General features: G+C 41.3%; 1 protein-coding gene across 1 annotated transcript in view; it reads left to right on the top strand.

The window, feature by feature from the left end:
• Positions 1-16,819, top strand: part of SLC26A5 (solute carrier family 26 member 5) — a 46,025-nt gene that overhangs the window by 10,964 nt on the left and 18,242 nt on the right. Inside the window, exons 3-8 of the mRNA XM_059712764.1 lie at positions 6,050-6,254; positions 7,910-8,049; positions 10,015-10,125; positions 11,726-11,892; positions 12,418-12,582; positions 14,302-14,454. Coding sequence (XP_059568747.1) covers positions 6,103-6,254; positions 7,910-8,049; positions 10,015-10,125; positions 11,726-11,892; positions 12,418-12,582; positions 14,302-14,454 — 888 coding nt within the window. The 5' untranslated portion in view covers positions 6,050-6,102. The remainder of the gene's footprint in view (positions 1-6,049; positions 6,255-7,909; positions 8,050-10,014; positions 10,126-11,725; positions 11,893-12,417; positions 12,583-14,301; positions 14,455-16,819) is intronic.

The raw sequence follows: 16,819 nt of genomic DNA, 5'->3' as shown, positions 1-16,819 counted from the left end.
ATTATTTTAAGTCAATTTGTAGTGTTTATGTACTCACTTTGTACGTTACCCAGTAAAGTGAGCATTTACGTTGCTTAAAAATGAACTAGCTTTTATTACTATCACGCATGTAAACTCACACAGATCAAAAACAAAATCCCACTTATAATAACAAAAATTTGGAAGTAGGCTAAGCATCTAATAATAAGGAAGGTGGTTAACTGCATCATTTTATATATATTATAATGCAACCATTAAAAAGTATATTTCTGAAGTTCCTTATTGATATACAAAATGTTTATGATATGTTAAGTAAAAAAATGTAATGCAAAACTATTAAGATAGTATCTGAGCCATGTATATATACATTATATATGTACAAATATATGCATTTATAATATACATTTAATATGTATCATTTATGCATGAGAGAAATGGACATTTTCCAAATTTGCTAGTGTTCGTATATTACTTTTCTAATAAGAAGGAAAAAGTAACATGATTTATACATAAAAGACCCTTGGTCTCATTTCCTAAATGGTGGTATTTTCTTGACAACAATCTCTTCCTCCCATCCCCAAAACTTTCTCTGTTTCCCTGTATGCTCTGTCATTTCATATGCCATCACCCACCTATAAGAAACGCTTAAAAGGATGTAAATTTCTGCAGACATTGGGTAACAACTTTTCTAAGGGCAGGTACCATAGCTTATTGGTCTCTAAGCGTAGCCAACTCTCATGTTACAGCCAAACATGGAAGTAGAGAGTCGGTAGACTAGTATTGAATGAATAAATAAATGGAGACCCAAGGCTTTGAGCAATGGAGCAGGTAAAAGGAAATAAGTGTGGGATTGATTAAAAAGGTAATAGTAAATATTTTTTGAGTACCTTTTTCTCAGTGCTTTATAATTTTAATCCCCAGTGCCGCACTGTGAGGACTGGTATGACAAGTTAGGGGTCATGCATTCAACAGCATGCTAGGCAGCGGTTTAAAAAGTAAAATGAGGAAGCTCTTTTGTACAGATATAGAAAGATCACCAAGAAATATTGTTAAGTGAAAAAAACTGATGTAGAATGGTGTTGAGTTATGCTACCATTCATGGGAAGAAGATGTATTTCTATCCGCTGGTGTATAAAATATCTCTGGAAAGACACACAGAAACTGACACTATGGTTGCCTCCAGCCACGGGGGAAGTGAGACTTTATTTTAATCCTTTTTACATAGTTTTGAGCCATGTGAATATATTAGTGATTCAAAAAGACAATTGAATGAAAATAAAGGAACATTATTATTCTTATTTACGAATGAGGAATCTAAGGTTGAAGGAAATTAGGTGCCCTGCCCACAGTAGTAATAATAATAGACACACTTATTGAACACTTACTGTGTGCCAGGCCCCATAATAAGTACTTTAGAAACATTTTCTAATTTATTCCTCTCAGATCTCTAAGGAGGTTTATTTTTATCTCAGTGTTAGAGCTAAAGAATCTGAAGGAGAGAAATGTAAATTATTTTCTAATTCAGGACAATTTGGAAGTAATAATTACTCGGGGGACAGCAAGCAAATACCAGGACCTACGGTCACCCTACTTAGAAAGGACAAGTAACTTGCCTTACGTCCTGTCATAATGGCAGAACCAGGATTGGAACTGAGGTCTCTGCGACTCCTCAGCCTGGGCTCCTAACTGCCATTTACAAATTAGCAAACAGAGGGACAGAAAGCTTACGGACCTTGCAAAAAACTCACAGCTTTTACTAGTACCAGGTAGAGGCCAAACACAGTCCTTCTGAAACCAAAGCCTACCAGACAGTGTTGGCCCTCTGGATACTAGTCTAATATCCTTCAGCAGAGGAATTTAAGGGGAGGAGGATGATATAAGAGGTGAAGGATGACAGAGCCCCAGGCTAAATACTCCAGCAACCTTGGTCCCTACCATTCAAAGACAAAGAGCACTCAGTTAACTAATGTCTGGGAGCCTGCTGCATGCGGGGCTCTGTGCTGGGTGTTCAGAGACAATGGTGCTCCCTCACGGAGCTTACCGTCTACATTTCGGACCAGCTTAGATTTTAAGGCCTTTGGATCTTCCTACATATTGCGCTACTGCAGTTAGTCAGTGATTGTTATAAGGAGAAGCAGATAATATATTTCTAGTTATGCCAGAAATATAGAGAAGAGGAAGCAGCTTTTACAAATTGCTTTTCAGGAAAAGGCTGACAAAGTCATAAGTGAAAACTTTATTTTCTGGACTATAATTCATGAAAACTTTTCTATATGCCATCTTCATTATAGAAACGTTTATGTTCTGTTGCTCTGGGAAGTGTAGAAAAAGTTTATAATAAATAACTTTTATTTTTGTTGGTTGTTCATGCTGACACCCATAGGTAAATTATGTGAAAGATGTAAGTTTGGGCATGTGCTGCATACTTGGATTTAAAAGGTTAACATAGCCCTAACTGGTTTGGCTCAGTGGATAGAGCATCGGCCTGCAGACTGAAGGGTCCAGGGTTCAATTCTGGTCAAGGGCACATGCCCGGGTTGCAGGCCCCATCCCCAGTAGGGGGTCTGCAGGAGGCAGCCGATCAATGATTCTCTCTCATCATTGATGTTTCTATCTCTCTCTCCCTCTCTCTTCTTCTCTGAAATCAATAAAAATAGATTTTTAAAAAGATAAATAAATAAATAAAAGGCTAACATATGCATTATTAGAATTATAAATATGCAACTTGATTACTTTGAATAGATGGGTAGATATCTTAACTGACATCTCCAGTTCATAGTGAAGAATACTCACCTTCCAACTTAAAACAGAGGAAAACATTATTAAACTGGTGTGAATGTGTGTGTGTGTGTGTGTGTGTGTGTGTGTGTGTGTAAACGTCTTAGTTGCAGACAACTGAATCCATTCTAGCTAATTTAAGCACAAAGATTTCATTGGCATTTTGAACAAACTTGCCAAGACTAACCTCAGAATGTTATCACTGGAAATATCATTTAAAGACCAGGAAGCTAAGACCCAGAGAGGCAGTTATTTTTCCGTATTCATTCAACAAGCATTTCTGATCTCTACCGAGCAGTCACTGTACAGATAGCAACAGTATTGGGTTTCTGTTCTCATGGAGCTTACAGTCTGGTTTCCCAACAGGTTGTTCATCAGTCCTACCCGATGGGCTTTAAAAAATACAGATTCCAGAATTACTCAATCAGAATCTTGTAAGGACCTGGAAACCTGTGGTTTCAAGCTCCCAGGTGATTCTGACATGTTTCCAAGTATGGAACTCCTGATCCACATAACCCTGTCATCACAGGATAGAACTTGAGATGCAGAAGTAGAGCTAGACCCTGACCCTGACCTCCAATTTGGAGCATCTTCCATAAAATCATAGTGAATCTTCATTATTGCCAAGCAAATAATTCTTGCCTTTAGTTTGAAGCTAAAATGTTGCTGCTTTGTTATAATATTTTTAACTTTTCAATTACAGTTGACATACAATATTTTATTAATTTCAGGTGTACAGCAAGTGATTAGACATTCGTACACCACGTGAAGTGATCGCCACCATAAGTCTAGTACCCACCTGGTACCTTGCATAGTCAGTACAATGTTATTGACTATCTTCCCTGTGCTGTACTTTACATCTTCATGAGTATTTTTATATTGTTATAATTTTTATTTATAAATATCTGTGCCTTTTACATTTGACAACTACTTTGAATAGGAAACAAGTTTTGCATTTTGAGAATATTTTTCGGTAAGTCACTTACGCCCAAGTGAGTGTAGTGGAGTTCATTTTCTCACCTACAACGTGGGGGACTTAAATTGGATGATCTCCAAGATTACTTTCAGGTCTAGAAATCTATGATAAAAGATGTTCTAAAGTATTTTTAAATTTCTTCACTTATTGCTGTGGAAAAAGCTCTAGATCAATTTTCTTTTCTGTCATTAGTATTTTCATTGGAGGACTACCAGAAGATGTATCACTTTAAGCCATCTCAGAAGTGACTTTTCTCTCATGTGAGGGTTTGTTTTACAATTTGGTGATTTATAATTTCGATCGCCACTCTGGAACCTCATTACCTGTCAGATAGGAGTCTGGTCATTTGATCTCCTTGTGTTGGTCCCTCGGTTACTCTGCCTCTCTCCTTCTGATAAGGTGGTTATTGATAGCTTTCGAGGCTTTAATTACTTAATTATTGCTGATGAGCATTAGAAGTTCCCCAAAAGGACAGCCTTTCATTATAACATGCTCTGCGCCTTCCCAGGCCTGACCCCTCCCAGCAGGCCTTTCTTTCCCCCACTTAAGACATCTCTACGCTGCCCAACAGTTATCTCAAGGAGGACAGAGCCTACAGCCAGGGTCCCAACACTTCAAAAATATTTGAGAGCCCCCTCTTTACTCTGTCTCTTCCTAACCTAGGGAGAGTTACAGTTGCCCAATTTAGCAAAATGTGTTAAAGTTGAGATAAAGAACAAAATTGGATGTCAGCACGCCCCATGCTATATTTTGGATACACGTAGACTGAAGAATTGACTTGTGGCGTACTGGGGGAGTGTGGCTTTTCATACCGCCGTCCGCTAAGTCAGCAGTTTTGAGTCTTGGCTGCACATTAGACTCCTGCGGAGAGCGTGTAAGCTCTCAATCCCTGCCTGCCTCCCGGCCAATTCAATCAGAATCCCTGGCTGTAGTCGGGCATCAGTGGTAGTTAGAGCTGCCCAGGTGATTCCCATGTGCAGCCAGGCCTGAGAACCAATTCCCTAAATTAAAATGTCAAATTCAAAGCACCATTTTTACGGCTAAATCACGCCTTTATATTTCAAATTCCTCTTCAAAATTTATTTCATGTACTTTTCAGTAAGCATTTTATATTAACCCTTACTATATTTATTATGTTATGTTCTAGCATATCACCTATTATAAAGATTACTTTTTTTAAAGGATCTCATATGGCTTTAATCATGTCACTGAGTGCCTGCTAGGAAACAAGGCCTGAGAATTCAGATCCCGGGAATTCAGAGTATGGTGTTGCCTGGAGGAATTTACAGTCTAGAAGAGGAGACCAATAATTGTAATACAGCGGGAGAAAAATGGAAAAATACACAAAGTAGCAACTATAGACACATCTATGAAGGATTAGAGGTGAGGGGGAGACTTCAGAGAAACAGAACACAAAACCAGGTTTTGAAAGCTACAATGATAAGTGTGTGGGGGACATTGAAGGAGAGTGAGGGGAAAAGAAATGGAATTTCTTAGAGCGAATGGGACTCTAAGCTTGGTATTTTCCTGAATTACAAACATTTCTACAACACTATCATGTATTGTTTTGGAGGAGTTGGGGGCAGCTAGAAGGCAGAGTGGTAGCATTGCCATGTGTCAAACTCTGCTCATACATCAGCCCAGATATTCTTGGATATTGTGATATCCCTAGAGTGGCCATAAAAAGTTAGCCCAGCCCAGCCAGCATGGTTTGGGTTGAGCATCGACCTATGAACCAGGAGGTCATGGTTTGATTCTGGGTCAGCACATATGCTTGGGTTTCGGGCTTGATCCCCAGTGTGAGGTGTGCAGGAGGCAGCCAATCAATGATTCTCTCTCATCATTGATGTTTCTATCTCCCTCTCCCTTCCTCTCTGAAATCAATAAAAATATATATTTTTTAAAAAGTTAGCCCAAACCAAAAACATACAATCTTTATTTGTCAGATTCTGGTGCAAAAATCCTTTCTCCAGACTAATCTTTTCATACTATCCTTATTGGTACTTGGTTTCATTTGCTGCTAGAATTCTTTTTTATACTAGACTCTTGTTTTCAACCTCTTTGGACCTAAGCATATTTTTTTCATGATGCCTGTGGTTGGTCAATGAGTCACTTATTGACCTGGGGAGGGGTGGTGATTTTTATTGATATTATTTCATGTATTAGTGCCTGCTATGTACAGATCACTGTGTTAGGTGCTCTCGGGTGTCCAAAGATGAAGCATTCAGAACTTAGAATGCTGCAAGGAAGAGATGCTTAAGAGCAGTCATCAATTAGATTTTGGCATCTGAAATAGAGTGTTTATTTTCTCCCTAGTGACACTCAGGAAATGCTTGTCTCCTGCTGTTGATGAATAATTTCAGAGTACTATGGATCATGCTGAAGAAACTGAAATCCCTGCAGCGGCCCAGAAGTACTATGTGGACAGGCCTATCTTTAGTCATCTGGCCCTCCAGGAAATACTGCACACGAAGGACAAGATTCCGGATTCCATTGGGGATAAGCTAAAACAGGCATTCACGTATGTTGTGTTTTAACCTGTTTCCTGTATTCTGTCATTCAGTTGTGAGAGAAACCAGGTCAAGTGTATAAGGAAAATCTGGTGAAATGGAGGGGGAAAAAGGGTGAGCGCTCGTGATTTGCTGAACTGTCCACAGGGTTGTCGGTGATAGATATTTGATTGAGCACGAGCTTCATTATGTATTTCACCATACTTACTGAATTCCTGCTGTGGCTTGGGGATTATGTGTAAAGGTTCCTATAAATAACCCGCTTCCAATTCTCCACCACATTCAGAATATCCACCTTTTCCCTTTGTCTCTCAGAATGCTCCAGCCATTCTCTTTTTTTCTACCCCATTTGGCAAAACCCTGAATCTAAATCCCCAACCTATACTGTCAAGGACCCTCAGTGGCCTGTGACTCCTAATTTTGGAGACACAAACACAGCCATGTTGCAGGTGTGAGAATGTCAATACATGTGTGCCTGTTGATAGCTCCCAAACTTCAAAACCAAACCATTTGATTACTGCCTCCTTCTGTGTTCTGTGTTCATTTAAGCTTCACCTTTCAGGAGAGGTGGAAAATGTTTGCACTGGAGTCAGACTGCCTGAGCTTTAATCCTAGTCCCAACCACCTACCAGCTATGTGCTTGAGTTTCCTGGTTTGTAAAATGGGTATAATAATAGCACTTACGTCGTAGAGTTACTAGGGGATTAGGCATATGGCAAGTATTATATAAGTGTAACTATTATTAATATCTCAATTTTCTAAACAAGGTATCAAATCTAGTTTGTTTTACTCAAAGTTATTGCTCTTACCACAGTTGCCTCACATTTTGCTTCTAATATTTTCCTTCATCAAATTGCCAAATACTCTTAACCACGAAAGATACTATATAAAAATACCATGCATGCTGCAATAATATATTTTGAATGGAACAAATTGTTTCCTTGTCACCGGGAACACTTAAAATTTTCCTTGTGGCCATGGAACTCATCTGCCCATACTGTTACTCAGTGATGTCTTTGATCATGGGCATAGCCTGGCAAAAAAATTGGCCAAGGCCCACAGGGATTAAATGCAAGGCCTTGGTTTTATCAGCTTGGTCTTCCAGTTAATCAAGGCAACCAGACATAATAGACTCAGCTATTACACCCCAGTGACAAATGGCATTCTGAGTTTACCGAATCAAAGACCCTAAAGCAAGGGACGTATGTTAATAAAACTCAAAATACCTGTATACATTTCCTTGATTTTATAAGGAAAGAGGAAAACTAATGGCAGATGCTGGTCATTGGTTCCACATTCAAAAGTTAACTCAACCAGTAAATAATTCCCCGACTTCGCTTTTACACCAACACAGGAAGTACACTAAGGATTGTATCTATTAAAATAATAGCTTCGGAGTTATCTCAGTTGTTCTGAAGCTAATTTTTTCTTCTTTTTCACGGCCAGTTGTAGAGCATTATTATGGAGCTGATTTAGATGTCCCCAACAACACAAATTGCAAGAACAGCTCTTCTTGTCTCTGATCTCTGCAGAGTGAAAGCTTATCCTCGGCACCAGTGGGAATGTCTTCCTTGGCATTCCAGGATAAAAGGAAGGGAAAGTGCCTCCGTTCAAACTCTACAGAAATGTTCCTCATTTTTTTCTCTGTCTTTTTTTGTCCTCCCAGATGTACTCCGAAGAAAATAAGAAATATCATTTATATGTTCTTACCCATAACTAAGTGGTTGCCAGCATACAAATTCAAGGAGTATGTGTTGGGTGACTTGGTCTCAGGCATTAGCACAGGGGTGCTTCAGCTTCCTCAAGGTCAGTAGAATATATTTATTTATTTTTGTTTGTTTCTCTTACTACATTATCCTCAAACAATTGCTTGACCTTCTTTCTGTTTAATTTCATCATGATTGCAAATTCATAGTTTTTATCATATCATTCTAGTAACCTTTACCTGTCTAAAAGAATTCTCCAGAAAAAAATGTAACCCTTAAAAAGCCCCAGAGCTAGCGGTCGTAGAATGTGGTGATATTGTTTTGCAGATCAGTACAGTTAGGAACTGCCTGGGTTAATCAGTCACTCTGTGAAATGCTGTTGGGGTTGTCATCATTAAGGTTTTTGATGATAAGCTCATATTCTAATTACAAGAGATCATGAAATGTTAAATTCTCTGCATTTGTGTGATTTTTATATGTGATATTAAGAATTTAAGAATATCTCATTAATTTGTTCATCCATTTACACTTGTTTATCAAGATCTGCTTGTCCCTCCCTGTCTTCATGGAACTAACTCCCCAATCAGGGACAGAGACCTGAGTCAAATAAAAGCACATATACATTTTTATGTATAAACTAGGGCCCGGTGCACAAAATTTGTGCATGGCTAGGGTCCCTAGGCCTGGCAGGCAATCAGGGCTGGCCAAGGCCTTCCTTCCCCAGCGGCCAGCCGGGGCCTTCCTTCATTCTGTGCCACCCCCTGGTGGTCAGCATATGTCATAGCAAACGATAGAACTCCCGGTCGAACTCCCGTGGGGACACTTTGCATATTAGCGCACGCACACACACACACACATACACATACATACATATACATATATACATACATATATATACACATATATATAGATTATGTTAAACACTATGAAGGAAAATACAGGATACTATGAGATAATCACAGGGAGACCTAATTTAAGAAGGTAAATCACAAAAACCTCTTTAAGGAAATGATATGTGAGCTGAGACCTGAAGGATGAGTAGGAGGCAGGTAAAGAAAGAGAGGTGTCCAGCCGGTGTGGCTCAGTGGTTGAGCATCGGCCTATAACCCAGGAGGTGAGAGTTCAATTTCCAGTCAGGGCACATGCCGGGGTTATGGGCTCAATGCGTGCAGGAGGCAGCCAATCAGTGATTCTCTCTCATCATTGATGTTTCTATCCCTGTCCCACTCTCCCTTCCTCTCTTTGAAATCAGTAAAAAGGACGAGAGGAAATGCATTGCAGGCAGAAGGACTAGCATGTGTGAAGGCACTTGGCAGAAAAAGAATGGGTGTTTGAAGACATGATTTGCAGAATTAACAGAAAGGCAGTGTTCTGGGAGTGAGGTGGGCAGGGGCTGATCAGCCTAGCCGTGTTAGCCACTTGTGGATTCATTCTGAGTGCAGTGAAAGCTATCAGCATGCTTTTCACTTGGGTTTCCTTTGTAAGAGTCACTGAGACTGCTGTTTGGGGAATGGATTTGGTTGGTGGGAGGGGCACCAGAATGAATGTGGGAAGTCAATTAGAGGTGGCTATGACTCGGTATAGGCCAGTGGTCGGCAAACTGCGGCTCGCGAGCCACATGCAGCTCTTTGGCCCCTTGAGTGTGGCCCTTCCACAAAATACCACGTGCGGGCGCGCATGTACAGTGCGATTGAAACTTCATGGCCCATGCGCAGAAGTCGGTATTTTGTGCAAGAGCCGGTATTTTGTGGAAGAGCCACACTGAAGGGGCCAAAGAACCGCATGTGGCTCGCGAGCTGCAGTTTGCCGACCGCTGGTATAGGCAAAGGCAATAATGACTCCTGGAAAAGAGGAGATGACCAGGGGACATCCCAGCCTGGACTCTCTAAGTAGAAGGTAGGATAATGTGTATGTTCAGGGTAGAAGGGCGGGCCAGTGAAGATACTTCTGCTTAAGTTAACATGGTTGTCACTTGTTCATCAGAGATAAAGAACCAAGAGAAAAATACATATCAACCATCTTTTCTAATGATCTCCCTATTTCTGTCTGGTGTTTAACCCCGCAGGCTTAGCCTTCGCAATGCTGGCAGCTGTGCCTCCGGTGTTCGGCCTGTACTCTTCGTTTTACCCTGTTATCATGTATTGTTTTTTTGGAACCTCCAGACACATATCCATAGGTAAAAGCTTATACTTGATACTCTAGTACCTTTCCATTTGGCTTTCTCAGCTTTGCAATGTGCCGAAGACATAGCATGTTTGTTATTAGAACATCCGCTTAATAATAACTTGTTACTGCACACCCAGTAGGTACTTTAAAATACACTCCCCCCAAGATTTCTAGAACTAATAGCTTTCTTATCATCTTGGCATAATCGGGGGCGGGAGGGAAGAAAGACAATTTCTTGTGTAAAAAGAGCAGTTGTTAAAATCTGTGAAATACGTGTTTTAATTCATAATACAATTTACTTGCATCTGGTTTTTCTTTTTATTTCATTAGTGATACTGCAAGTTCCTAATTACCACACATGTATTGCATTTTCATCTGATTTTAGGCTCAGGATTCCCTGTAGTGTATTTTGTGTATTTAGGATCAGATTTATATGGATTTCATAATAGCCTTGGTGCTGCATGAGGCAGCCCCCAGCAAACACAGGCACAATGTTTCAGATGTCCATTCCTAGGTAACAAATACCCCCAAATTTAGCAGCTTAAAGCAAAAATCATTTCACTGTGTCTCACAGTTCCTGTGGGTCAGGGTTTGGGAAAAGCTCATCTGGGCAGGTCTGGCTCAGGGTCTCATGCAGTTGAGAGTCAGAGGGAGCTGGGCTGGAGCAGCTACAGGAAGCCTGAACCTCTTTCTCTCTCTTGTTCCCTCTCACCCTCTCCTCTTGCCCTTTGCTCGCTCTCTCTTTCTTCTTTCTCTCCCCACTCTCCTCTCTCCTCTCCTCTCTCTCCACGTGGTCCTAACGAGTTTTCTCAGGCTCAGGGCTGCAGCAGGAGCCAGTGTAACAGCTCTCAGGTGGAAGCTGCACCACCTTTTGTTACCTAGCCTCGGAAGTCAACAGTATCTCTGCTGCTGCATTTTTTAAAATTTATCTTTATTGTTGAAAGAATTACAGGTGTCCCCCTTTTCTCCCATTGACCCCCTCCATCTCACACCTGCCACTCCCAGGTTTTCATCACACCATCCTCCGTGTCCACAGGCTATGCATATATGCATATAAATTCCCCCAGTTAACCTCGCCCACCCCCGCCTTCCCTCTGAGATTCCTCAGTCTCTTCCATGCTTCCATGTCTCTGGATCTATTTTGTTCATCAGTTTATGTTGTTCATTAGATTCCACATATGAGTGAGATCATGTGATACTTGTCTTTCTCTGACTGGCTTATTTCGCTTAGCATAATGCTCTCCAGGTCTCTCCAGGCTGTCTCAAAGGGTAAGAGCATTCTTTTGGTTACTAATATGTCACAAGTCCTCTCAGATTCAAGGAGAGGGGAATTAAAAATTAGTCTATGTCTTAATAGGGAAATGTCAAATTTCTAGAAGAGTCTGTGGGATGGAAGATGTCCTCATGGTCATTTTTGGAGAATACAATCTGCACGCACACAGTTTACATACCAGTATAATCCAGGAGCCGTGGTTTCATGCTTAAGGAGAACAGTGCAATTTTATTTCAATGATGATTTGTTGACTTCACCCGTGTTCTCTAGAGTACTGGCAGCAATCACATCAGCTACACTGAAACTGATTTCCTTGATTCATGCTTCACTATTTCAGGTCCGTTTGCTGTAATTAGCCTGATGATTGGCGGCGTGGCTGTTCGATTAGTACCAGATGATATAGTCATCCCGGGAGGAGTAAACGCAACCAATGGTACAGAAGCCAGAGACGCCTTGAGAGTGAAAGTCGCCATGTCAGTGACCTTACTTGCAGGAATCATTCAGGTAAGGCTCAGAGACGGGGAAATGGGCTCTCGTTTGTTCATTTCGTAAATATCTATTGAGCACTCTTGGCTGGTCTACTGGGTGGGTAGGATCAGAGCTCAGAGCTCGCAGCACCCGGGAGCACCAGGCCGATTATATGCCTTACTGAAGTTAATTATGTTTTAGGAGCCAGCAAACCTCCGCTGGGTACTTTAGAGATTCCAAAAGCAAGAAAAGCCTGAAGCAGAATGGTTTAGTGATGGGAAGAGGCTTCTCATATGTGCTTGGAAGGAACAGGCAATGACATTGACTCAACGTGTCCCCGGTTCTGAGTGCCTGATGCTCTTTGGGACTCCAAGCCACTCCAGACCTTGCAGTGTTTTTTGTATAATCAGCGATTGATTTGTTAGCTGCTTAACAGTTGCAGGTGCAAATGCGTAGTGTTAGAAAGTGGTCCAGAAAGAAATTTGTATGTTTTCTGTTGGTTTTAACTTCCTGATCTATCATGTGATTTATTTGTTTCTTTGTCATTTAAAAAAAAAATAGTTTTGCCTAGGTGTCTGTAGGTTTGGATTTGTGGCCATATACCTCACAGAGCCTCTGGTGCGTGGCTTTACCACTGCGGCAGCTGTGCATGTCTTCACCTCCATGTTAAAATACCTGTTTGGAGTTAAAACAAAGCGGTACAGTGGGATCTTTTCAGTGGTGTATGTAAGTAAGCAACTTACTGGTCCTAGTTTTCCCTTCTTTCTTTTCCCTCCTCCTCTTCTGTATCCCTTTTACCTTCAGGGCTCACTTTTCTTTTTGCTAAGAATTTTAATACCGTGGGGAAAACTTGGTTATTCTAACGCTTTTCTGAAAAGAGCACTACAAAATGAATTAAACCTTAAACTCTCCTTTTATTAATGTACGATACTGCCTGCCTTGCAAGGAATTTTTTGTTAGGTCTTTATTTGGTGCCTACACCTTCACCCTCGTTAGCTGAAAAGACAGCTTTTTCTTGAGACAGAATTATATTCTCTTCAGGAACTAACAAATAATTTAAAAGTGTCATGGGAGAACCTAACTCTCTCAAAAACTGCTTATTCAAGCAGGCAGAAAATAAGTCTATAAAAGATTTGGCTAACACAATTAACCAAATTAATTAATGAAAAATATATAGACCTTCGCATCCAACTCGGAGAAAATATAAATTCGTTATAAGAACATAGGGAACAATGGTAATAACCAATTGTGTTGAAACTTACACGTAAAACTGATCACAAATTCTAAAAATTTAGTATATTTTTACACAGTATGGCATAATTAGTAATTAAATATAGCTTTAAAACTCCCACACATTTAGAAACAAAAAAAACCTACTTCTGAGTAACCCATGGGTAAAAGAAGTGTTTAAATAATTAGAACCAAATGATAGTTAAAGTGCTACTGAAATTTACATGATGATGCTAAAGCTATTCTTGGGCAGAAAAGACCTTGTAGGTATTTATGTGCCAGACACTGTGCGAGGCCCAGCAGTGAGTGGGCAGACATGGCCGTTGCCCTCTTGGAACTTACAGTCCAATGGGAAGACGAGTAGTAAGCCATTAACTGCATACATGTGTAATTGATTAAAATATTGTTCGAAGCATAGGGAGACCTTTAGATTAGAGGTCTAGGAAAGTCACTTTGCGGGGGTGCCATTTAAATTGAATCCTGGATGGATTCAAATGGAATCAAACTGTAGGAACATTCCCTAAATAACTAAATTCTTCATTTCCCATAATAGCTGGTAGCATGCTTCTTACTCTGAGATTTTTCTAAATGCCTCGTCACCCAGGAGACAACAGACAGGCACCTGAGTACGCTGTAGGCATTGCTAAGAAAGGTGTGTAGCCGGGGCTCAGCAGTAACCTACTTCCCCAGGGTCCAGATAAGTATTGACTGTATTTGGGGTGCTGGGAATTGCAGCCTGAGGATAAAATTAAACGGCTTTCTTTAACTCTCCCGGACGCCTTTTCAAACTTCAGCACCCTCTTGCCTTCAAAGCCCACCTGGTTCCTCTTTCATCTGCTCACCAGGATTTCTCTCTCTTTCAGCTCTTAAAAGTTTTTCTGTGTCTTTACCTTTGTATTATTTTGCTGGTATTCAGCCCCTAATCCTTTCCCAGTGCTCAGGACTCAGTACAAGGGTTACTCTTCTGAATTTTATAATACTACATTGACATGTGAGCATGTCCAAGAGCACTGTAAGATTGTTGGATGAGAGTTCAGCTTTCAAGGTGTCTGACGAGGGGAAAAGGCTCCACACTGGGGGAAGCTACAAAGAGAGCGAGTTGAGCCTGAGAGCTCTGACGAGAACGCCCAGTGCTGGGGTGCTGTGTGAATTAGTGCACTAGTGACTGCCCAGGGCCGCTGCCGGATGTAAACCCCAGTGTTCACTGTGTTACAGAGTACAGTTGCTGTGTTGCAGAATGTTAAAAACCTCAACGTGTGTTCCCTAGGCGTCGGGCTGATGGTTTTTGGTTTGCTGTTGGGTGGCAAGGAGTTTAATGAGAGATTTAAAGAGAAATTGCCGGCACCCATTCCGTTAGAGTTCTTTGCGGTAAGTCGACTTTCAGCTGTTTCTGAGAGGGGTGCGCAAGTGGATGGGAGGGAGCAGGGTGTTAGACCTTTTCCCTCTCCGTTCTGCCAAGAGAGGGGTAGAATTTGAAAGGGGAACTTGTACAAATACACTGACAAGAAAGAAAAATCATTAGAGCACTGAACGGATGATTTTTAAAATATAGGTGAAGACTCTGTAAATATTTTCATGGGAATTATCTGTGAGTGATGAGATTAGGGAAGATTTTTCTGCCTCAGTGTTTTATTGTCTAATTCTTTTGTAATGAACACATAACTTTAATAACCTGAAAAGATTAAGCTGTTTCAATTTTGAAAAGAGCAAAAATCAAAAGTTCCCCAACTTTCTTGGTTCCTGGCACTCCTAGGTCAAAAGAAATACCTAATGGTTTAATTTAGTAAGTAGTCAAGTCCAAGCAACTTAATACGTATTTATGTCTAACAACCTAAGAACTGTAAAAATAATGCACATAAATTGAAATAAAATATATATTTATTACACTGTTAAGTAACCACAATCATCTGACAAATCCTCAAGTCAGATGGGCGCTTCTACCCTCCATTTCCTCTTCACTTTGATTTTGCATGGTACCTGCTTTCTACCCCAGCAACCCCCGAATGCCCAGTTTTGCAAAGATACAGAGTAATCAAAAGGAGTGTAGTGGGAACTGAGGTGGAAACTGTGAACTACCTCAAACTAGAAGTGTGCATAGCGTCTGGCACATGTCACTGTTTTCCTTGAAAGTTCTATCCCACGGTGTCCTGGTGAGTTCCCCGTGGCACCCTGGGGCACCTTGGTGCATAATTCGAGAACCATAAGGATAAAAAATAGAAAGTATAGGTGTCTGACCCAAATTTAGCCAAAAGTTTGAGCCACGAAAACAACAGGCCAACATTACAGCTCAGGAAGAAACCAATCGCTTTGATCCTTTTCCGTGCTTGGGTCATGTCTACATCCCAACAGGACTGTCTAGCACAGCGGTCCTCAACCTGTGGGTCGCGACCCCCTTTGGCGGTCGAACAACCCTTTCACAGGAGTTGCCTAAGACCATCCTGCATATCAGATATTTACATGACGATTCATAACAGTAGCAACATTACAGTGATGAAGTAGCAACGAAAATAATCTTATGGTTGGGTCACAACATGAGGAACTGTATTTAAAGGGCCAGAAGGTTGAGAACCACTGGTCTAGCAGTTTCAAAGCCTGTTCTGTCATTGGGGCTGGGCACGGAGTTCCTGCTTCGTCACGGAGGACAGCAGGAGGCTCTCAGCTCCTTTGCAGGGCAGGGAGACGGGCAGGCCAGGCCTAATTGTGCAGCAAATGGTGAAGACTGCCTTTCCCGGCCTGGGTTCCTGGTTCTGTCCATTTCCCAGGTTCCCTTTAATGGATTCCTTCATGTTTCCCAGGGCAATGGTTCTCTAGAATTTTATCCTTGTGACTATAGGAATCCAGTGTTTTTTAACTTTCTTATCTGAGTTCTCCTCAGAGCAAGGGAGAGAGAAGCCACGCCGGAAAATGTGGGACCGTCTTTATGACTCCCTGTAAACATAAACTTGCTTTTTGATCATAAAAACACTTTTGAGTTTTGCATTCTATTTCGTAATATATCTGTTTGTGTTGATCGGAAAGCAGGGTTTAAATTAGTTTCCACTATATGAAGTTGAGGCAATGGAAACTGAAGCCACATTTATCCTATGGATTTGAATATTCTGGACAAACACACCCCCAAACCCCCAGTTTGCGTTACACAGCTAATACAATTCAGGGTGACAGACATAGATGCGACGAACAAAAAGGGGTAATTCGGCCCGGCCAGTGTTGCTCAGTGGTTGAGCATTAACCTATGAACCAGGAGGCCACAGTTCGTTTCCCAGTCAGGGCACATGCCCGGGGTGCGGACTGGATCCCCGGTGGGGGGCGTGCAGGAGGCAGCTGATCAATGATTCTCGTCACTGATCTATCTTTCTCTCCCTGTCCTTTCCTCTCTAAAATCAATTAAAATATATATATATATTTAAAAGAACAGGGAGCATCTCATCAAAGGGGCCAGAAGCACCCATGCACTTGGTCTCTCAGGCTGCTGTGTCAGATAAGCTCACCTCATTATGGGTTCCCTGAGCTGTCACCACCGTGAGGGCCCACTCCCTTCCCTGGACAGCCTTCATTCCTTCTCGGCAGCCCACTCAAAGCTCTGTAGCTATCATTCTTCAGGATGAAGAAAATTGCCTTCCTTCCTTCTTGTTTCTCTCTTCTTGTAGCTCACTAAGGGTAGTGCTTTCCACACCAACTGAATCTGTGCCCTGGCATTCCAGGAAGCTGGTGTATGAGGAAACGTGTGTGATGG

Source organism: Myotis daubentonii, chromosome 10, assembly GCF_963259705.1.
Source record: "Myotis daubentonii chromosome 10, mMyoDau2.1, whole genome shotgun sequence".
Taxonomy (NCBI): Eukaryota; Metazoa; Chordata; class Mammalia; order Chiroptera; family Vespertilionidae; genus Myotis; species Myotis daubentonii.
This window is presented reverse-complemented; position numbering and strand designations above follow the sequence as displayed.